The sequence below is a fragment of the Artibeus jamaicensis genome, unplaced genomic scaffold, assembly GCF_021234435.1.
Source record: "Artibeus jamaicensis isolate MK-2021 breed Jamaican fruit bat unplaced genomic scaffold, CSHL_Jam_final contig_519, whole genome shotgun sequence".
Lineage (NCBI taxonomy): Eukaryota > Metazoa > Chordata > Mammalia > Chiroptera > Phyllostomidae > Artibeus > Artibeus jamaicensis.
The window spans coordinates 28,748,956-28,772,483 of NW_026521871.1; the positions used below are offsets into that span (position 1 = coordinate 28,748,956).

General features: G+C 45.5%; 1 protein-coding gene across 4 annotated transcripts; it reads right to left on the reverse strand.

The window, feature by feature from the left end:
* Window positions 1-1,172: 1,172 nt before the first annotated feature.
* Window positions 1,173-15,953, reverse strand: CDV3 (CDV3 homolog). Of its 4 annotated transcripts, none has more exons than XM_037143874.2 (5): window positions 15,307-15,953; window positions 14,513-14,589; window positions 6,810-6,964; window positions 4,631-4,787; window positions 1,173-3,501 (listed from the first exon to the last, which is right to left on the reverse strand). In XM_037143874.2, exons 1-5 carry the CDS (start codon window positions 15,538-15,540, stop codon window positions 3,351-3,353), a joined length of 774 nt encoding a protein of 257 aa, XP_036999769.1. In that variant the 5' UTR covers window positions 15,541-15,953; the 3' UTR covers window positions 1,173-3,350. The 4 variants fall into 4 exon arrangements, with proteins under 4 accessions (XP_036999769.1, XP_036999771.1, XP_036999768.1 ...); XM_037143876.2 differs by having other exon boundaries at window positions 1,173-3,034; window positions 4,631-4,793; window positions 15,307-15,948; XM_037143873.2 differs by having other exon boundaries at window positions 4,631-4,793; window positions 15,307-15,948.
* Window positions 15,954-23,528: the final 7,575 nt, after the last annotated feature.

The window sequence follows — 23,528 nt, forward strand, 5'->3', positions numbered from 1 at the left end:
CACTGTGAGGAGGGGAGAAATCGCAGCCCTCACGTCACTGGGGGTGGGGGTGTGAGGCTGTGGGCCACTCTGGCAGCGCTGGGCTGATGCTCGGAGTCACCGCACGGCCCGGCGACTTCACACCACGGTCAGTGTGCACCCCAGAGCACTGAACACGTGCTGACACAGAAACCTGCCCGTGGAAGTTCGTAACAGTCTCTTCGTGACGAGGACAAAGGGGCAACGGCTCAAGTCTTCATCAAGGGGTCAGTGAAACGCGGCAGACCGGCACAATCGACCGGCAATAAAAATGCGGTGCACGCTCCTGCCCCAACACAGAGGCACCTCGGAAACACGCCGGGTGAAGAAAGCCGGTCGAGGCCACACGCTATGCACAGCCCCGCTTGCATGGAATGTGCAGAATAACCGACAGACACGGGGCCGGGGACTGGGGGCAGTGGCAAAGGACCGCTGGTGCTGTGCAGTTTCTTTCTGGGCTGATGAAAACGCCCCAGAATTAAGGGTGGTGACAACTCTACCACTTTGAGAATATACTAAAAAACACTTAAAAACTGTATACTTTTGAGTGGTGACTTTTAACTCAGAAAAACAAAATTGGTTTTAACAACTATGGATGAACCTTTAAGAGGGCGGGAAGGTGACGAGGTGTCTGATTTTTTGGTGTATTCTATTTCAAACAGGACTGTCAAGAAAAAAAATCAAGTACAAGAACGGCCAGATAGTCAATTTAAACTCCACCACCAAAAAGACTTGAAATAACTTTTTCAGAAATTTAGGGACTATAATCTAGACTAAATCCTGACATTTGAAATGGCCGCTCACTTGAGAAACTAACCAGCTTCTCAAAGGCCGTGGCCCCCGGTGTTCAGTCTGCACCCTCGGGACGGTGCATTCCCTGCCAGGTCCGAGACGACACAGTTGAACACGGTGACCAAGACAGAAGTCCACTGCAATGCGCTCTCTGGAAAAGAACCTCCATCGCAGCTTTCTGGCCGTCTCCACTCCGGGTCTCTCTCTAACCTTCAGAGCACTCTGCAAACACCTCTCCGAGTTCATTCCCGAGGTGAAAATGTTATCCCCCTACAGCCAAAGGGGGCTTGACATCAATTCACCACTTTCAAAGACAGGCAACAGGTTAAGGGTAGAGAATAAAAACTCCCAGACTCCTAAAACCATATACTTACTTTTTATTGACTTTGTTAATGTTACAGAGTTCTTGCACTGCCAAACCATGCCTGAGAATTCAAAGAAAGAGATGGTACAATGGACAGCCCACCCACCCATCATACAGTATATTAAAACTTGATTCATGTGCATTTTGATAATTTCACAATCTTTTAAAAAGTTATAACAAGAGTTGGTTTTAAATCTCCTGAAGGTCTTCAGATTTCTAGTACAGTATGCCATTAAATAAGTTCCACATTTCTCCATTTCAGTTCATTCCTCAATAACACAACCCTCAACAAAATTCTGCTGGAAAAAAAATGCATATTTTCAGGGAAAGTATGTGGCTCAAGGTCCAAGAGATTTGTTAAGATATTTGGTTCCCAAACACAGTTTTCAGTTTAACCAAGAATCCCGTTTCCCGCTCAATCACCCAACCTCTCCGTGGCTTGCTCGGCAGCTCCCCGGACCCCTCGGGAGGCAGGCATCCTAGTGCCGCCTCAAGTGACACCGACACTATTGCCCAGAAACAGCCGGCAGCTCCTGTCAGGAGACCCTGGGACCCCCTAGGAATCCGCTTCCTGTGCTGACACTTTTTATCAGGACTCCACTCCCACAGAAAGACGCTCCCACATCGGGACAGTGTTACTCACCCGTTTGCTTCACTCTTGCCAGTAGCAAGTCTGCAACTCCCACCATTTGGCTAAGGGATTTATTATAGAGAAACCCAGACTCTGCGTCAGTGGTCACATAATACCACCTTCAAATATTTCTATTGAACAAAGGATACAAAACTAGGCAATTACCAGGTTCTCATTAGATGGAAAGAAACTTTTCCATAATCCTGGGCATCTTCCTGAAGTCCCTTTGAAGGACTAAAAGTTTGCTGGATAGTTTGAGCTGTAATTATTCAAAACAGAAGTGCTACATCACCTGTCTTTCGCCCCTTTCCAAGTCAACAGCATAAAGACACACCAAAAGGTTGATTAAGAGTCACCCTGGAGCAGTTGCTGCATCTACAGAATGTCCAGTAACCTCAAGTGTTTGGGCACAAGTATATCTGAAATTGTCAAGGATCATGCAATAGGTTGAGGTTCTGCTCACATTGCTTTGAATTTATAAAACAGATCAGTGAATCCCCGGCCTGAGCAGAAACCACAGCTGACTTTGCAATTTAGACCTGATTCGAGGAGGCTGTAGCAGCACCGGAAGTAGAGCCCCCTGTATCCACTGCCCTTTACATCAAAGGCTATTTGGTTCCACTCTAGGTATTGGCAATTTCATGAGACATTTCACAATTCTAATGCATATTCAGGGCACTTACTTAACCAAACAATATGCTCTGCCAAAGAACTTCTTCCAAGTCAAAGCAAAAAAAAGGCCTTAATGTGGAACATAGATAAAGCACTATGCAAATAAAAATTTCTAAAAGAAACAAGATTATCCCCCCCATACCCCCGTCCCACTTGGTGGACCCAAGTTTGGTTGAATTTGTGGTTACCTCAGAATACAACTGAAAGTTTAAATTATAAATCACAGCCCTACACAGATATCTGAACACATCAGTTCTTTTGAGAGCGGCACGTCCCAGGAAGTCTAATACAGCCACAGCCCACTATAGAGAGCGTTCCTTAAGGGTGGGGCGCAGGACAGGTTAATTAAGGTCACTTAAATCTTCATCTTTTACAGCAGATCAGAACCCAGATGGCTGACTTTCTGCAGGATTTCTGATAGGAATCCAGTAGAGCTGGTTTCAAGTTTCACACCGACACTTAAGAGCTGTAACCTTCTTGTCCAGAAGTTGTGATCCACGTGAAGTCCACATGAGTGCAGCAAATCTGAGGTAGTCAACCTTACAAAGGCTCAGTATCTGAACATAAAAAGATTTTGAAATGACCACTGGCTGCAGTTTTTGTGGAGTTTTTTGTATTTGCAGAGTAAGTATCATGAAAGGACACTGCTGAATCTAGTTCACACTTTTATAACAGTGAAAAATCCCCCTATATTCAATACACATTAAGAGCAGTTGTGACACATGAAACTTCCATAGTGCAACGGGGCCGGTCCCTTACATCGAGGGGTCTGCATCGGCTGCGGTAGATCCAGCAGAGGTGAGGTGATGAGTGGCTGTTCGTGGTGGTTAGCTGTGGTCTAGTTACCTTAGAAGGGTTAGCAAAGACCATTCCTTAACTGTGTTGTGTGTGGCTGCTTTTCTGAGTTTCGAGCACAGCATACTGGTTGTCTAGCTGAAGTTTAAGGGCCTGGTTTTTTGCAACCTCATCCCTACCTCTAGTTTTGTGTCTTACTACTTCAAAGCTCTTCTCCATTTCTTTATCCCTGAGGGAAGATAAATGTAATCAGTAAATATTTCTTAAGGTTGTTTTAAAAATATTCTTGAGTTAAAAAACAACAACAAAAAACACCACCCTTAGAAGAATCTTGAGGGAGAGACAGGAGGGCCATACTTGTATATAAAATCTTTATCAAACCATTTTTAAGGCTTCAATTGGATAGAAAACAAAGCAAACTGTAACGGAAGCTCCACGGTTCCGTGGTCCGTAGTAGCAAATCTACTGTAGGACTCCCTCGTAACTGCACACCTGTTCTGGGACCAACCTGAAGACAGATGGAAGGTTAAAAAGCTCCCTAATAACACGGTGATTCCTTCTAAGACTCACTTTTATAGTCTACTCAGTATGCAATGGCCTCCCCTCACTTCTACTTCATGGGGGTGGGTCAGGTAAAGAAGGAGCAGCGTGGTGGATAGCTAACCCTTATTTTGTAGGGCAGGGCAGAGGAGCAAGTCCAAGTGGAGGTTTAAATTCAAGTCAGCTGTGGTCTCAAAGAGGCAGAAAGACTGGGATTTACTTTAAAAGTCACCCCTCCCAACCCCCCCCAAAAAAACCAAAACCAAAACCAACAAAACCCAATTATTTCCATCTATCGTTTACAATTCTTCCCATTTTATTTAAAAAATTCATGGCCCTAAGCAAGATGTGGATGAGCCATATGTGGTCATTTAACTCCAGGTAGCACTCATTTTAAGTACCTGCTGAAATAAGATTTTAATATTAGACTTATAAATGCCAACGTTGTCCACCTATTCACATTTACTGGGAATACAACAAAACGCTGCTCTTTCATTTCTAGTTTCCGTATCACAAGGACCGTAAACCAGGAATAATGCACTCAGAAAGTTCCAGCTGGGGAGATGGGCACGGCAGCTTTGGCACAGCTACGGAACAACACGAGCAGGGATAAGGGAAGCTTCTGCAGACAGAGTCTATCTTTGGTGCCTTTCCCCGCTGCCCGCCCAGGGCACCCTAATTCTCAGATGCCCATCAGGTGCAGCCGGGGGTGTGCCAGTCACCAACACCCCCTCCCTGTGGGTTCTGTACCTCCCACTTCCCACTCCCCCACCGAGGGGCTGGGTTCCCAAACCCAGCCTGCTAAGCAGAGCACTTACTTCCGGCTTTCCACGTGCTTGGCGGTGGCCTGCAGGGACGGGAACTGTGTATCGCTGTATATTTCCGGGGGTCCTTGGGGTGCTGCTTTCCTAGTTGTGGTTAGCCTGGCTCCAGGAGGCCGATACACACCACTAGTCATTGCCGGTTCTGGGGTTTCTGTAACTAACAATGCATCACAGTTTAGAGAAAATATTTAAATGCTCGGCACATTAATGAACTAGTTTTGTAATCCTGATCGCTTGACAATTACAGAAATGAAGCCAATACCTGACATAAAGCTTCTGAAGGACAAAAGTAACGCCAGTCGTCTGGGAGTGTCGGAAGGTGGGAACATTCTACCTTCCCAGGGCGGGCTTCTGACCTCTTCCATGTACAAGTCTAACGTCTACGTAAATGAGTCTGTAAGTCAGCGTCCTGGACGTGAGAAGGACCCAGCTGCACCTCAGGGACAGGCCTCATCGAGGACTGCCTTTCATGGCCACTTTCGTACTCAGCTTACATACCGGGAAGTGTGGATGGACAGTCACTCATTTGCCTGGGTAGTGTATTACATAAGATGCCATGTATTAAAAAACAAACTTACTTAATAAAATGCCTGTGTAGCATCCGCGTAACAAGACAGTTCAAAAACTGGGGGGTGGCTGTGGAACTGCTGAGAACTGGTCATAAAATCTCAATTTATTTTGTAAGTAAGCCAACAAGAATTTACAGACATTACAATTATGTTTGGAGCAAGAGAAAGGCTCAAGAAATGGCTCCAAAGTTGGAGGCCTACAGACTCAAAGAACAGCACCGACATGAGAAAGGCTGCCAGGCACAGCAGATGCGTGAGTTCAGTTCCGGAAACGCCGAGGTGGAGATGGGGGGGGGGGGCGTTAAACGACATGTCGGGGGCTCGGGAGAGCTGAGCTGGTCATGTAAATCTGCGGGTGGCTGGCTGGCACGTAGAGACTGCCAAGGGAGACTGAGGACCGGGCGGGGCGGCTGCAGGAGAACTCGCTTCAACTGGGGGAACACTGGCAGACGCCGCTGACGAGGCCCACGGAGGAGCCTTGGGTGACAGATTCAGCGGTGCAGCGTGCACAGCAACCACTGACAGATGCCGTTAAAAAAAGAGCCACATGGAAAAACACACACGCAGCAAAAGGCCAGAAAGGACGCAAAAATACTGACATGGTAGTTATCTGTGATCTCTGGACAGCAAGATTTGGGGTGGCTTGTTTTTCTTTATATTACTTGGCTAAAATAATGGATATAGGCAGGTCCGAAGGTAGTGAGTTATCTCGACTGTCACAGTCAGTTACGGATTCAATTCCTGCTTCTACTCTTTCCCCCGTTCTCACTACTGCACTCAACTAGTAAAAAAAAAATATATATATATATATATATATATATATATATATATTATAGCAGCAATATTCAACTGGTGTGCCGCAAGGGGCCCTGACCTCTTTTCCCTCAGGCTGTCAAATAAAAAAAATGACACTGGCCAACACAATAGCCACCCAGTATGAGTGAACCAAAATTACACCTATTTTATTTTTTTGGTCACATCGGCAAAACAAACATTTTTTGGTGTGCCACAGAATTAGTTTTTGTGTGCCATGAGATGAAAAAGGTTGAAAATCACTGTATTAAAGCAATGTTTCTCAAACTTCTCCATTACTGTCCTCCAAGGGGCCCTTTTAAACACCTTTTTTCCCAATCACCCCCCACGCTAACACCACAGATATACACAGAACCATGGTAAGACCTCAGATTTCATCACACCCAGAACCACTTTTTATCCCCTCGGGAATGATGACACCTGCCCACCCACCAGAGAATTCACACTTCAAGAGAGTAAAATGGGGAATGGGGGGCGGGTGAAAGGACAAACAGGTGAAATAGGCAGCCACTATCCCTTAGTCAACTGTCCAAAACTGAAACAAATGCTTAAATACTTAAATCCGGCAACTCAGTTTACATGTAAACTTAACCAGCCCACAGAAAAGCATGTATCTGAACTTGCACGCAGCTCTGGGTGCGGAAGTCTTTAAACCCGAGTGCACAGCTCTCCCTGCCGGGAACGGACAGGGCCCTGCCCGCCCACCGCACACACGTATGTGGTTGGAAGCTGACTGCATATAAAATTATACATAAGGAGACAACTTCTTCAGAACAAAATATGAAAATTACCAGTTACTGGAGCAGGAGCTGCTTGTACCGGAGCTGTCTTATTCCAGGGGCCTGAAGATTTCTCTACACCCCCACCGCCACCGCCGCCGCCGCCGCCTTCTTCCCAGTTATCGCCTGGATCTTCTCTTTTCTCACTATCATCTTCTTCCTTTTCACTATTGGAAAAGCAAGCAAGTGAATTCAATTACAGAACCACCAGAAAAACTGTCAGTGCAAATCTTTAGTTCTAGTGATGCTGGTTTTGTGTGACCCTGAAGAAGTCACTTAAGCTCTACAAAGCCCCAGGGCTCACTTGTTTAAAAGAGAAACAAGGGGGATTTGTCTACACCAGGAGGCCTTCTAACTGACCTCATGTGAAAAAAGGATTTCACTGCTGAAGTTCAGGAAACCACTTGGCCTGAGGACGGTCTGGCCTACTCATGTACTCAAGACCACCCAGAAATATTTAACACACTGATAAGCTAGGCTATGATAATCTACAAGATTGTGTATAGCAGCCCCAAGAAAGAGCAGAACGCCAGCTATTGGCTCAGCAACTAAGGGAGGAAGAATGACTGGCTCGTCTAAACCTGGTATGCAGAGAAAAGGGCGACTTGAAGGATTCGAAGTATAATTACTAGATTTTTCTAGGACCAAAGTATACAACCAGGCATTTATGGTAAGCATATTTTTAGTGATAGAATGAGTGGGTTTAAAAAATATGTATATATTTTCGTCCTCACTTGAGGATACGCTCAGATTTTAGATGGGGGAGGGGGGAGGGGAAGGCAGAGGGTGAGGACCATCCATGTGAGAGACAAACAGGGACCTGCTGTCCCCAGAAACCTGCTGGTGCAGGGGGCAACGCTCCAACCAGCTGGGCCACCTGGCCAGGGTGGAATGAATGGTTCTTGAAAGTTGTATAATTTCACTTGCTAATCTGTTAGTATGTTAGAAAATAAGATCAAAATTAGAATTCACATCCCAACAGAGGAAAACAAGTCAGTGCTCAGCACATCAGTGCTAGAGATTTAATGAGCGCCAATCTCTACTGTCTGACAGGAAATACACAGAACAGGCAGCGAACACCAGATACATGTCACTGATTTAAAAAAGGAAGAGAATATAAGGCATTTGGCTTACTTAGTGATTGTAATTGCAAAAGCTGTCCTCAGTGGTACACAGCCTCCTAAGACTGCCGGCAGTGTTTATTTTAATGCCATTTAAAAATTTCTTTATTCGTGAACTGGCTTGAGTCAGAAACCTGTAATTTTTCCAAGGTTCCTTTGGTTATTTTTCCTTTTGCTAGATTACTTGTTATGACTTTATGTAAACCTGAATGTTCTAAATTATCAAGAGCATACTTGGTCTCTCTCCACTGCTGGCTCCCCAGCAGAGAGGTAACTGCCACGTCGACTGCCTTTTCCCAACTCCTTGCCCTCGCTGACGCTGCCCCCGGCAGGCACAGACTCCCAGCCGTTCTCTGAACTGTTTCCCATGCCACTGGGGGTCCCCCCTGGGTCCTTCAGTGTGTTTAGCCTCCACTATTCTGACTACCCCTTTTCCTGTTAAAAAACAAAACGAAACACGGCTGTTCTGACCTTTGGCAGTCCATTCCTTTAGACGCTTTCTCCTTTTGCTATCTCACCCCCTACCACGGCCCTCACAGTGCACGGGTGACCCTGCCCTGACTACGGGCCCTTTGAACACCACGGCCTTTCCTGACTGCTGCAGGAGAACATGTAAGGGTGCTTTTCTTCCATTTCTTTTAAAACAGGACAAGTCCTGGCTACATAACAAATTTCTGGGATAGCTAATGGTCTCCTTTAAAGACATTTATTAAAAAATTTCCACGATAACAGTGGCGTCATGTGAACTGTCCACGAACCAGAATGATTCCAGAATTTAGAGGCTTGGGGTGGCAATAAGGAAGGGAGAAGGGAACGACCCTCTCTCCAGTCTACATTTTCTAGTACAATTTTGCTTAAGATTATCATCTGGGTGGAAGAAAGGATACAGAATATGGCCAAGTCACCCTCCAGTTTTCCTTTTCGTTAAGAGTCCTGTGCAGCCATTTAAATAAAATGTTAGGCCTGTTATATAAACCAACAACTTACTAAAACAAACTTTCTACACCTGAAATAGAAAAGACATTTCTACTTCTAAGATTTTTAAGATGTTAAGAGTAAATAGCTGGGCCCCGGCCTGTGTGGTTCAGTTGGTTGGAGCACGGTCCCGTTTGGGGGCCTATGAGAAGGCACCCGGTTGATGTGTGTGTGTCTGTCTATCTGTCTCCCTCCCTCCCTCCCCCCCTCCCTCTAAAAGCAATGAAAGAGTGTCCTCTGCTAAGGATAAAAAAAAACAACTAAAAAAAAGTAGCTGGGTACTGGAATACACAACTTTCTCTTCCTCATGCAAGAGGCCGTTACCAGCAGATTTTACAGCCAGACTGGTTCAAAGCATCCTGCTGCTGCCATGTACTAGCCAGGAGACCCTGAGTGTGCTCACGTGTAAATAGGGCCACAGCCCCACTGAGAAGATGGACTGAGCTAACAGACGTGAAGCACTGAGAACAGTGCCTGGCGCAGACTACGTGTTCAGTATTAACGTGGTTTTAAACATTCACTTGAACTCTCATAAGCAGCACGTATACCACCTTCACGATAGGAAAAAGAATAGTTCTCATCGGGGAACAACAAACAGAAAAACACGTCCTTTTTAAAAAGACACCAAACAGTAGCCTTGTTTTCTAAAGCTTATTGAGTGGAATGAATGACCAGGTAGGGATATGAAGGTTATAATTTATACAGCAATATAGCTGTGGTATCCAAACATATTAGAACTATCACCTCCCCCGCAAAAAAAAACCCTGTTTTTGAGACATTACCCACTTCTGAAGCTATGCCAATGTAATTACACCATAATGTAATTTGGTTGGTTCATGAGTAAAAACCGTGGGTGTTATTCACCTAGCTGCAATGAACTCATTAGTAACGTCCCAGCAAACCCAACACAGGCCAGACCGGGGGCGTGTGTGTGTGTGTGTGTGGGGGGGGGGACGGGGATTAAGACCCCCACAAAGATTAAGTGCCTCCCCAGCACTTTATACTCTCACACACCCCAGCTATAATAGCTTTCAGTGGGGCATTTACACCATGAAACAGCAAAGTACTGAATCACAGTAGCTCAAATATATGTATGTTAGACTCTAAAATAGCTTTCCCCTCTAATTAATATTAGGTGATTAACATCTGAACTCTAGAATGATCAGCCTGTAAGAAACAACTGAAAACCAAAAAAAAAAAAAAAATTAACACTAACTACCCCTAAACAAAATGAATTATGGATAATTCTTATACATATGTTATTGTTTTCAAATGTTCTTTTAAAAAAGCATATTGCTTTTCTAATTCACAAAACAATTTTTTAAAAGATTTTATTTATTTTTAGAGAGAGGGAAAGTAAGGGAGAAGAAACATCGACTGGTTGCCTCTGGCATGGTCCCAACCAGGGACCTGTCCTGCAATCCAGGCATGTGACCTGACTGGGAATTGAACCGGCAACCTTTCGGTTAGCAGGCGAGTACCCAATCCACTGAGCCACACCAGCCAGGGCTCCTTCACAAAATTTGTTAAAGAAAAACTCTAGTTTGGTCTGACAGACTGCTTAGAGTCCCAAGTTAAAAGATTCTTTTATGCCTAGTGTTTATCACCTCTCTACCCTCGGAGATAACTGAAGACAAAAGTAATCGCAATCTACAATTACCTCTAAATGATAAACTGTTACTAAAAAATAAGTGATCTGTTAATTAGATGGACTGCAAATCTATAACTGGCACAAAAAGTCAACTTAGTATTTATCCTTCTTAAGATTCTGAAATCCTAGCTAAATGAAACACTGGAAATGGTCTAGTCAAGACCCTGCATCCCACAGAGGGAACTAAGGCCCAGAGGTGCCAAGGACCTTGCCAAAATGCCGCAGCACTATGGCAGGGCAGAAATGATTTAAATACCCTATCACTTTTTCACGTTTGCACATTCCAGAAAACGTGAAACCTCTGAACACCAAAGCCAGAACAAGAACCACACTGCAAGCACAATTAGACTAAACTTCTGATTAGAAGACTAAACCTCTATGTATTACATGTCTGACCCACATGTAATATATAGCTTCTCATCAGCTGAATTTGGCAATTTTAAACACTATGATGCTATGGTAAATTCAGTAGCACAATTCACTGTATACTGTCTTGAATGTGCATGTCTGTAAGGCACGATTGGTGGGGTGGGGGAATGACAGTGCTAGAAAAGGAATGTCTACTAAGCCAGGCAGCGTTCCAACTTTACAAAGTTAAACTTTGAAACAACACTAAGGCAGGGAGAAAACCCAATGTTCATACAACAACCCTGATACTCTGACATTTACATACTTTTCCAGGGCTACAAAGTAGCAGAGCCAAGTAGTGGGACTGCACAGCCCAATTCTTTCAGGTTGCCTCATTTCACTTTTTCTTCTTTACAGCTCTAAGATATGACACAGAAATTCTCTCTATTTTGAGATTGGAGGAATTCACTTTCTTTAATAAGGCTGTTTAGGATTACACATCCTACAGCAGTATATTTATAAAGAACAGAACGTTCTTACCGCCTTATCTCGAAGGACATTACATGAGAACTTATGTATCCTAAAGGGGAAGCAGCTAAAACAAAATCAGCCTGGACTGTGTTCTGCTGGAAGGCTGGGCACCTCCACTGGTTTGACACTATTACCCAGCAACTGTTATGACAGTAAAATGGGGAGACAGAAATGGCCCGATGAGCTATGCCCGGCAGCTTAAATGTCACTGCACCTCATCCAAGGACTTTCTCTAGCCCTTCCTGGTAGACTATGTCTCTCTCTCCTGTGCCCCATAACACCCTGCACATCGCTGGAACAATCTGCTGGTATGTAAGTACAGCAGGAGTTATTTTTACGACACCAAGACCCAGTACAATGTGTAGCAGTCACACAAATATTTACCACACTAGATCCAGTTTGGATATAAAAGTAATCTTAATGGCTTCCCTTTCAAGAATTTATCGGTAAGTAATGACATGACCTTGAATGAAATCTATTAAACTAGACACAAATTTGACACACGCCCTTATACTTAAAATCCTGGACTAGTTAGTAAGTGTGAGATGGGATGTTAATATAATACGTTTGCTGCTACTGAAATTTTCCCCTTCAAATGAACACTTACCTTGATAAAGGTCCAGCTTGTTAACCTACTACACAAAGACTAGTGTCAAGAACTGCAAGAGTGTATTAGTTATCTGCAGCGAACTAAAGGTAAAGCAAATGTAGCAAAAATGACTGGTAGATATAAGTAAGCAAAGAGCATATGGGTACTTACTTTACTATTCTTGCAAGTTCTCTTTAGTTTGTAATTTTCCACAGCAAAAAGTTGGAAGAAAAAAGTAAGACTACAGGCTGGGAATTTCAAGATATTTTAAGCCAAATTCCAAAGGTTCATTTTCCTTGTCCCATACTGAGGGAGCAAGGCTGCCTCTCTGATCAGTAGAAAAGAGACTGAAGGAATTAAAGGAACCCCACCTCCCACTCCCAGAGCAAAGAAAAACAAATCTGATTTCTCTTCCCTTTTAAGGGCTTCTACCCAAAGGTAAGAAGACTAACCTACAGAAGACAAGTGTTCTTCTCTAGCAACATTAAACACTCAGGAATCTGTGTCTGTACGGTTATACTCATGCTGGCCCATTCGTGTCATTTTCTCCTTTTATGTCCCAGTGAACTGACTCACCAGAGTCTCATGTTAGTCATGACAACCTCTGGGACTTTACTACTCCTTCTCCTCAAATCTTAGTATTATAAGTCAGGTGCCTCATGGTCAAATAGCAGAGAAATTCCCAAGAGTAAGACATTCTAATTTACCCATTTATCTAGATGAATGTTAATCAAGTGGGTATTTTACAAACATCCTGTTCAAAATCCTCACCACTTGAGTAGTCGTCCCAATTTTGCAGATGAGAACATTCAAAAGTAAAGTGACTCGCCCAAGGTCACACACACACAAGCAGCAGGGCTAAAACACAAACAAGGTTTATCTTTCTCCCAAAGTCCATCATTTTGCCACATTAAGAACTCCATCCCATTTGTGTGACTAACCACTCCTATGAAAGATGTCTTTTCTCCCCCACCCTGGCATTGAGGCGCACTGTTAAGAACATTTAATACACAGTTTATAAGGATATTAAGTATATTAAGTGAAAATTTTAGTCCCTGTTATAAGACCTCAGATGGCTTCTCAGTCTCGAGCCTTTCCTGGCAGCGGTTAGCCTGCCCTTGATTGAATGATTTATAAGGCAACAGAAATACAGACCCCGGACTCCACAGTGACTGAGGATCCACAAAAGCAGCTCCCTGGAGAAGGTACGTTTTTCAGTGTTAGTAGGTTAGAGGACGACCTCTGGACCAACACTCAGGGGCAGTGACTAGATGCTAAAACTAACGGGAAGCCCCACAATATAAAAGCTGGTCTACCTCAGGTCAAGCAGAACTGCAACACTCATCCTAGCTGAGATTTACTTATGTCCCTGGCAAAGGTGAAGGATGCAAGTAATGTAAGGAATGTTTTGCCGTCTCAGGAGTAGCCAGAAATAAAGACTAAAATAGCCTTGAATAGATATATTCAATGCCAGAAAAACAGGTGCAGTTTAAAATAATCCATAACACAACAAAATCAATTACTAACATGAAGCGAATTTGAAACATTTTCTCCATGGAAAGTGCTACTCATGCCGAGTAAGTTCAACACGGCCAAACACTATCTTTCCTGTCACTGAGTCTTCAAGACTCTGCAGTCTGGGGTCTGCCGTTGGGGAAGGAGGATGCCCAGGAGCCCTACTCCACAAAATGAGGACCCCACACACAGGCAGTTCCAGAAACCCAAATGCTTAGACCTAAAACTCCAGTCTAATCACTTCTACTTAACACTACTACAGAGGAATCTCAAGAGTGAAGAAGCTGTATTCCGTCAACGCTTCCCATGATCAGGTTTCACTTTGGTTAAGTTCATGAAATGATGTGAAAGAAGCTAGGGTATTAATCCTTGGCTGTGGTAGGTATTCAACAAATGTCAAAATCAGCCCTGGTTTGTGAATGAATAAAACCATTAAATATTACTATCTAGGGAGGCCAAGACAGTATTTCGTTAAGAAAAAGTATTTCCTCTACTGCGCCATGTGGTCACTTGCATATACAAACTGCTCACTTCAAACTGAAATTACAAGGTTTTAAATCTTCAACCAACAAAATCGTATATCCACTTATTTTTTTTCTATTTTGCCAGCCCCTCAAAATACTACCTGTACATGACTCTAAAAATGACCACCATAGGTTGGACTTGATAAAATATGTTCTTAATTTCAAATTCCCTAAAAACCAACCAATCCAATTTTTAAAAACTACTGTTCTCTTGAACTTTAAAAAAATCTAGCCAGAACTGGAAGTAGGCAAGCTCTCCTAGGATTTTTGGAGCTCGCAGCTAATTTGATCAGCATATAGAATGATTGCTATCACAGAGAGAAGCAACAGACACTGTTAGAACCCTAATATGCATATGTAAAGTGTAAGGCTACTATGGTGCTGTTTGGGAGCTAAAGAAAAACCAGATATACGCCATCTATCCTTAGGGCTATCTAAACGTTTTCGTAACCAGACCATACCTTATTTGCATCGCCTGAACTCTGAGGCCGCTGTAATCAACCTCTTTTTGCTCAAATTCTTTCCACTCATCTTCATCCTGTAAAACACATACCATCTGATTAAAGATATTCGTAAAAATACCGCTAAGGCAGATATCAGACTATGAATGAAAAGTGGATCAAGCGCCTGGAACCTAAAGTATGGACTCATTTTCTGACCACAGCCCTTGCTTAATCCCGAGGTCGACTAGGCTGGAGGCTGAAACGTGCCCTTTCAACAGTTACTTCCACCTGGTTCCTTCACAAGAGCCTGTTAATTTAAAATCAACCAGGAAAAGTCAAATGAGAAAGTCCGCAGTAAGCCCATAACTAAACGTCTACCTTAATGGTGCCATGTGTCTTTTTTCCACCGTCTTAGAAGCTAAGTCATGCCAATCACAAATGCAATTGTTAGAAAATTCAGCTCCGACTCCTAGGCTTAAGTCAGAACACTAAATTAACTCACAGTAAACGTCACACGATAAATGCTGGTCTGTGCTGGGGACACTTCGGACCCGGACCAATTGCCCCTTGAGGGTACTGCAGTCTCGGTCTTGGCTCAAGCCAAGCGACGCGGGGTGCAATTGGGCGGGTCGGGAGGGGTTGAAAGGGGTCGCGCGGGGAGGCTAGCGGGCCAGACCCGAGAAGCCCACGTCACGTGGCCGGCTTCCGCGCCCGTCCGCCCTCTGGCCGGCCCCCGGACGGAGCGCCAGGCAGGCGGAGGCAGGCACATGGGCGCAAGCGCGCGGCTCCGGCCCCGAATCCCGGCCCCTCACCTTCGTCACGGCCTTGGTGGCGGCACCAAAGCCCGCGGCTCCGGCGGTCCCGCCGTCAGCCGGCCGGGCTCCCGCGCCTGCCCCACTGCCTGCGGCGCCCGCGGCTGCGCTGCTCCCGCCGGCTGCACCCGCAGCACCAGCGGCGCTCGCTGCCCGGTTGCTTCGCTCCTTCTTCTTTTTCTTGTCCCTCTTGGCGAAGAAGTTGTCCAGGCTCCGCTCCTCAGTCTCGGCCATGGCCTTGGCCTCCTCGACCCGGATGGGTGGGGCCGGCAGCGGGCGCGGCCCGCGGGGCTCCGACCTCCGGGTGGACGCCGGCTATGCGCTCAGGCTCCGGGGCGCGGCGACGCCTCAGCCCCGTGGGGTTGCCGAGACGTGTGCGGCCGGGCGGGCGGCTCCCCCCGCGTGCTGTCGGGCGGTGGTATGATCCGCCTGATGGATCGCGCGCCGCTGCAGGCGCCCGAGCCCGCCGAGGCTGCCTCTGGTCCCGCGACTACAAGATGCAGGATTCTGCCTGCTCCGCAGCCGGAGGGGAAAAGGAACGCGCGGGTCAGAAGCTCCGGCGTGACTGCTGGACTAGCGGCGGCGCGTGCAGGAGGAAGGCGCGCGCGCGCAGGCCCGGAGAGGAGGGGAGAAGGGGTGGGAAGGGGTGGGAAGGGGAGGAGGGAGGGCGGGCCACCAGAATAGAGAGGTAGCGTCTGCGCCTGCGTACTAAGATCCGCCCGCCGTTGTGGGAGCGCAGCGGGGCGGGCGGTGGGAGGAGATGGAGGCGGGGCTGGAAAAGAAGCCAATCAAGTTCCAAGACGAAGCGCTTAGGCGACAATCCCAGTCACAAACGGGGCGGGGCCGTGGAGCAGGAGTGGGTGGAGAACGTATGCTAAATAAATGACGAGTGTGACGATTTCGCCAATCGTGAGGCGGAGTTTAGCCTTGAGGGTGGGCATTTAGAGGACTGTCTGGTGACTGGGCAAGAGAAGTCCGGTAGAAGGGACGTGTGGGTCGGAACTGGGCGCATGCGTAGGGTACACGTGTGCCTGCTCTCCTAGAGTGAACTGTGGCCTTGCCGTTTGAACTTTACCGGAATGCAGAGGCACTGTGTTCAACTATCTATGTTAAAAATGATACCGCTCTGCACTTCCACCCCCTCTGGTCTGGCAATTATTTTCATTTTATGGGATTATTATGAAAGCAGTCTTGAAGTTTAGATCTAGTTTAAATATCTTTAATAAACCAGTGGGTAGATAGAAGGGGATTGGCTTTTGCCTGAAATTCACCCTCTACGAGGTATGTCTATTACGTTCAAACTAAATAAATCTGACCCTCAAGCTCCTCATCTGGGAATCGTTAGCTCTTTTATGTGGAGAAAGTATACCTGTTAGCTACCTAGTACAGTGCTTAATTAGATGCGAGATAAATGATTTTTTAATGCATTTTAAACGATGCCCCCTGTCCACACTGGAGTCTGGATGATGACTGCAATTTATCCTTAGCTTTTATCCCTGATAAATGGAGGGGAATGACAAATCATAGGAATCGCGACAAAAATGCCTATGCAAACCTGACGTTACCATTTAAGTACCCTCTGAGCCTTGAGAATGAAATAAATCTTTGTATATGTAAAAGGTGGTCGACTGTAATGTATTAAACTTTCCACTTCCTCCTAAGGACAAAGGAGAGAGCTGTCACAACCACTGAGGAAATGACTCAGACATGTATGTTAGTAGCCTCATGGGATAGATAGAGCACAGACAGCCAATGGAGCTATTTTTTTTGCCTTTTCCTTTACAGGTTCTCTATTAAAGGTTGTCGCTGCCCCCTCCACTATATTACAGAATTAAATCCAGAATATGTTAAATAAACCAAGGACCTAGCCTTAGCCAACAACAAGTTTACATATTATTCACCAATCATAAACCACCCCCAACTACAACTACCCAGGATGGGCCCCTGGGTGACTTCCTTCTGTGACACCATTTATCTTCTGTGATGGAGGCCAAGTTCAGTACTGCCCCACACCTTCATCTCCCTCAACACCTGTGGCCAAATTTCTTTTTCTTTATTTCTGTCTCCCTCACCCTCCCTCCCTCCCTTTCTCTCTTTTTTTCTTTCTTTCCACCTCCCTTCCTTCTGTCTGTTCTTTATCTACAAAGAGCACCTATTTAGCTATAGTTAGGGCAGCATACCTTGTTCTAGGTTGAGTAATTTGCCATTCCTGCCTTCAACTCCCACTTAATTTTAAAAGAGAAGATCTAGATATGAATAACTAAAATTCAGTCCTCCCTTTTTTTTTAGGTCCCCATCAATATATCAGTGTCTTGAAGGAATTATTGACTTGGGAAAATGTAGAGAAGGAACAGTAGTTGAGGGTAGATATAGCAGAATTGCCCATTACGTTTTTCAAGGGGATTGATGGCACGGTCCCAGAGCTTGATCAGGTGTAAGAAATTCAGGTCAGTCCAGTAAAGAGACCAGTGTCTTTGTGGTGGTTGTCACTGTCTGTAGTAAGTCTTTCCTCCATGAAACTGAGCCCTTCCTTTTCGAATCCCCTGCCCTGAAACTGACAACATATATTCTCACCAGTTGTTCTTAAATCTCCCCAGCTACTCTCCTCCAGAACAGTTACAGAGCCCTGAATCTTGCTATCACCATTCCCTTCTCATCTTTCTGCCATTGAAGTATCCTCCAGCTCTTTTTTGATGAAGGTATCTTCCCCTCCGCCTTCTAATGTTTGGCCCTTCAGCATCTTTAAAGCAAAACAGACCTTTACTTGTTCTTGATAGATGGAAAGTTGTATAGTGGTGAGGACTCAGACCATTCCCAGGTATTTCAGCATGTCTTCTAAGGATTCTAATGCTGTCTAAACATGGAAATTTCTCTCTGGGTCCTGTAGCTGGCAAAAGGCATCTGGGCCCAACCCCATTGTCCCTGGGTTCTATTTTGCTGAGCTATTTGTTCCAAGTTCCATTCTGCTACCTAGGCTGGAAATTCCACACATGCTCAGCTCAAAGGAATGCAGCTTAGGCTGACCAAAGAGCTTGCCAGGAAATGAGGAGCAACTTTGTATTTGTGGCTTCTTTTCACTTGTGGCTTCCTCTCTCACAGCTGTGAGGCAGACTCTGCTACTGCCTGAGCTGTTCCACCAACCTTTTCCAATTGGAGAGCAACTAGTTTCAGGTCACCTCCTTGGGGGCCTCTAGTGACTTCTACAAGCAGCCCGGTTCCTGACCTTTGAAGGTCAAGAGACCTTTCATTTGATGTCATATTAATGCCTTCCTGTTTTTTTCATGATGTGTTTAACCTTTTCATTTATTAATTCATTCACTCATTCTTTAATATAAAACATTTATTTAATGAGCACCTACCTTATGCCAGGCCCCATGAAAGGAGTTAAAAATGAATAAATCAGATATAGGCCCTACCCTCACAGAATTTACTATGTGGTAAGATGGTAGCCAGAAGCAGTCACACAGGCACACAGACACTCGTAGCACAGTGAAAACCCTTGCACATAGGGATCATGTTGGTCATACAGACTACATCACACAGGTGTTTGAGTGATGTTTGTAAATGTGAAATGTCTTCATTGGTCCTTGATTTTCCATATTAACAGTAATGCACAAACAATGGGCTATCTAAAAGTGTTCCTTAAAATTGTTCCTAGTTGGCTTCTGAACTCTGTCATACATAACAAATAACTCTGTCATACATAACAAATAATTCAACCTTCTCCCTCGACCTCAAGTCTCTTCTTTGCCCATTTCTTCTTTGCCCTTGTTGGAGGATGAATAGACAGCAACAGGAATAAGGCTACTCAGAAGGGCTTATGTCCAGAAAGAGGTAAAAAGGCTGCCATATATGATCCCTCTTCCCTGTACACACCTACCACCAAGGCTTGCAGAAGAGCATTAAGCCTACCTCCCCTAGAGGATCTGGTCTGCTGTTAGTTGAACCACATGAAGTTGCTGCTATTTGACTGTTTTTGACCTACCAAAATTGCAATATAGTATGGTTTGACCTAATATGTCTGAGAATAAACAAACAAAAAATCCATAAATAAGTGAAGAGCTCAGGAAAAACCAACCTATCCAAGGTGACTTCCTTGATTTCATGTCAGGAAGCCAGGGCTAAAATATGATGACAACGGAATGATCAGCCTAATCAATTGTATTGTATGGAGAACACATGAAATAAGAATGAGGGATAAGGATGGAGACTAGATAAAGGAAGGAGAAAAAACAGTTGGGCAAAGCCGAGAGGCCAGAAGTTGCACTTATTACCTACTAGTGTCCAGGATGGAGAAACATGAAATTGGAGCTCACACAGATGTGCCCTGCTATGAGACAGAGATGACTCAGGAAGCCCCACCCTGCCTTGGATGAAATCTGCCTCCCTGAACACATGGGAAACACTCACCCACCAGCCTACTGATGACTCATTTGGCTCCCTGGGATTGCTGATATTTGGAAAAGGGTGCCCCAGTTGACAGAGGAGCATTCCAGTTACCGAAGGATGAACACCAATGGTTAATGAATGAATGGGTATCTGGTTATATACTTCAGCCTCTTATGAGTTGGATTGCTGGGAGTCAGGCTTGTCCAGGCACATGAACCTCAGCATACTGACTTGGCTGTGAAACTGGTTCAGCTCTGTAGTAAATTTATTAACATCACACTACCTCTGGTTGCCTCTTTGGGAATCAGATGACTACTGCATGGAGCAAAACCTTCTGACTAGATCAAATTAGCACAGACTGCAGGGGGTTAATTAGGTTGGCAAGGCACGAGGATCTTGTCCCAGACCCTCACTCCATTTCTAATCCTTCTTAATGACCCAGCAGGTAGATGCGAAATTGTCTGGCATCTCCTGCTCTGACTCAGAACCATCCCGTCCTAGTTACCAGGTCAGTAGGTCAGTGGTATTGTCATACTAATTGGGCTAATAAAAACAGGGAAAGGATCAGGGTGTAGGGAGCGCAGAGATCTTCCCCATGCTGAAGGCAAGTCCTTATTTCACCCTTCTCTTTCCTTCGAGGTCTGGTGCATGCTTCCTGGAGTGTGGACTTGGTTCAAATCACAGCTCTTTCGGTTCAAAATCACAGCCTTTTCCTAGCAGGTCACCTAACTTCTTTGTACCTCAGATTTTTTTCATCTGTAAAGTGGGGGTGATAAACACATCTGTCCTGTGGAGCTGTAAGGACTAAATGAGGGGACGAACTGAAGACCGTTCAGCTTGGCACTCGGCAGTCAACCAAGTTAATGTTAGGTGTTACTGATAGTACTGACGTTGTTACTAAGACATGTGCCATGAATTACAGTTATATGGGGGTTTGGGTGATCACTCCTTCACTCTGCCTTGTCCCACTCTGCCGGTCACTCACGGCTGGGTCTTCAGTGCCTGTTGGCTGAGTGCCTGCCCCATGATAGACAATCACTGAATATTTGTTGACCATTACAAAAAGAAGTTTCATGCTTTGTATCGGCAATCGCTAATTATGAAATCACTTGGTATTTTGATATTTTCTCTCAGATCTTCTGGTTATATAGTCTTTTAAAGACTTTATTTATTATTTATTTTTAGAGAGAGGGGAGGGAGGGAGAAAGGAGGGGGGAGAAACATCAATGTGTGGTTGCCTCTTGCAGGCCCCCGACTGGGGAACCTGGCCCAAAAACCAGGCATGTGCCCTGACTGGGGATCAAACCAGTGACCCTTTGGTTCCCAGGCCAGCACTCAATCCAATGAACCACTCCAGCCAGGGCTGGTTATATAGTTTATTCATGCTGAACTATCAGTGAGCTGCAAAGGGCTGGATCAAAAAAGCTACTACAAAGTAACCCATTTACCCAGTGACTCAGCAGCTCTTCCTCAGGAGCTCACTGCTACCTGCTATCCACTCAGTCTTTTGAGCTGGGGAGTCAGTGGACCCCTCAGCCCAAACAGGACTGGATTTACTGGCTTACTTCAAAGTCGGGTGTTTGAAGGAGGGATCGGGAGTATCCGCAAATAACCGTCCTAATATTAGCCTCCAGCCAAATGATTACACAGAGGAAGAAAGCATTTTGATGACACAGCCCGACCTCCAGTTTGGAGTTAATCCTAGATGGTGATTCTGGGGTCTGCCCCGCCCCCAACCCCTCCCTGGCCTGAGGCAGAACAGACCTCTCCTGCAAAGGGAAGCCCAGCCAGAGGAATGCGAAGAGGATAGAAATTTGGGAAAGTTTTGTGAGGCTGGCTGCCTGGGGCTTCCTCCTTTGTTGCTGGCAAATCTCCTTTGGGGCCTCTGTGGGCCTTAGAGGAACAAAACCTGTCATGTGCTTGTAAACAACTGCAAATGTATGCAAATCAGTAAAGGTACAATTATAAATTGTGTATTGAACCTGCTACTAATTGAAGCTCATTGCAGAACAACGCAACTTTTAAGTTCTCAGTAAAATGGCACAGTTGATTAAAGGTTCTTAGTGATGCTGTGCCTCTCCCTTCCTTCTACCCTCAAGTCCAAGGCAAAGAAGCTCAGTTCCCAACCTATCCCCCCACCCCACCCCACTCACCCCTCCAAACTGCAGTAAATCCACAATTGCTCCGAGACTTTTTATCACCATACTCCAACCCAGTTTCCAAGTCCCTGAGCTCCTCACATTACCCAGGATGTCCTACACAAACAGGAACCTCATTTCTTCCTTGTGGAAAATGTGAGGCCTGAAAAATCTCTCAACCCCTGAATATGACGACATTTGGATAAAAATGACCTGGTTGTCCTGGCTGGTGTGGCTCAGTGGGTTGAGTACTGGCCTGTGAACCAAAGGGTCGCCAGCCAGTTTGATTCCCACTTGAGGCATGTGCCTGGGTTGTGGGCCTGGTCCCCTTCAGTGGTCATGCAAGAGGCAACCACACATTGATGTTTCTCTCCCTCTCTTTCTCCAGCCCTTCCCTCTCTCTAAAAATAAATAAAATCTTAAAAAAATGACCTGGCATCTTGTCTCACCTGACTAGCTTCTATGGAAGCCAACTCCATGTGTGCAGCAGGTAGACTTTACATCCTTAGTACGAGGTGCTCTCGGTCCAGCTCACTCCAGACCCTGTGCATTCATGCTCTTCTCCCTGACCTGCCTACTCTGCCCCATCTGGCTCCACCCATGGGACTCGAGGTCCCTCTGAAGATTTGGCGGATACTGGATGTGTTTTGAAAGATAATATGAAGGCTTAGTGTTTTATGCATTTATTCTTATGTACATCATCTCATCTAAAGGCTGATATAGGAGGCAAAAGGAAAACTACAGGTAGGAAAGTAAGAAGCAAGGAAAGATAACAAAAGAACAAAATAAAATGCACCTCCAACCCTGGTGGGTCTGACTCAGTTGATTGGGCATCATCCTGAAAACCAAAAGGTCACAGGTTCAGTTGCTGGTCAGGGCCCAGTCCCTGGTCTGGGCATGTGCAGGAGGCAGCCAATTGATGTTTCTCACATCGATGTTTCTCACCCTCTATTTCTCCCTTCCTTCCCCTCTCTCTAGAATCATTAAAAGGAAAAAAAAAAATTTAAACGCACCTCCAGAGAGGCTCTGGAAAGTTGCTTCTGGTGGCAGGGATAGGGCAAGTTAAGGACTGAGCTTTCTAGCATTGTTCCCAGATGATATCAGAAGACATTTCTCTCTGTCACTGATGGGAAGATGTCTTTTGGTCCAAGGTTACTCTCATGGTCTTCCCCAGTATTTCCAGTCCTCTTGCTGAGCCAGCTGTGGCTTTCTAGAACCTTCCACTCCAATTCGATGGCTTGGCCTGGCCTATGTGGCCCTTTAGCCTGGCTTGCTAGGGACTATGTGGCCCTAGTCCCTAGCGAGCCAGCAGGAATCCTGGGAAACAGCATCCAGAAGTCCACCTGCCCCGGGTCCTGCCCTCACACACCCCTGGCTCACCTGGTCCAAAAGGGAGCTACTGCCCCGTCATTGCCTTGCCTTCTTGCTTTTGTCCTACCCACCAAGCCATCCTGGGGGCAATCTTGGGGTCATGCTGGAGTCCTCCCTGTCCCCCACCCTCCATCGAATTAATCACTAAGCCCTACTGCCCCCCAAAGCAGGGTGTTCTTTCTATTGGTAGATCAGAAAATCAGCTCAGGCCATCACTCCTCAATGGCCACCCATTGCTCTCAGGATAAAGGCTAAAATTCTTAACAGGATTTAAAAACTTGTCTCTTGGCCCTTTTGACATAAGAGGACTTACAACCTTTTCAA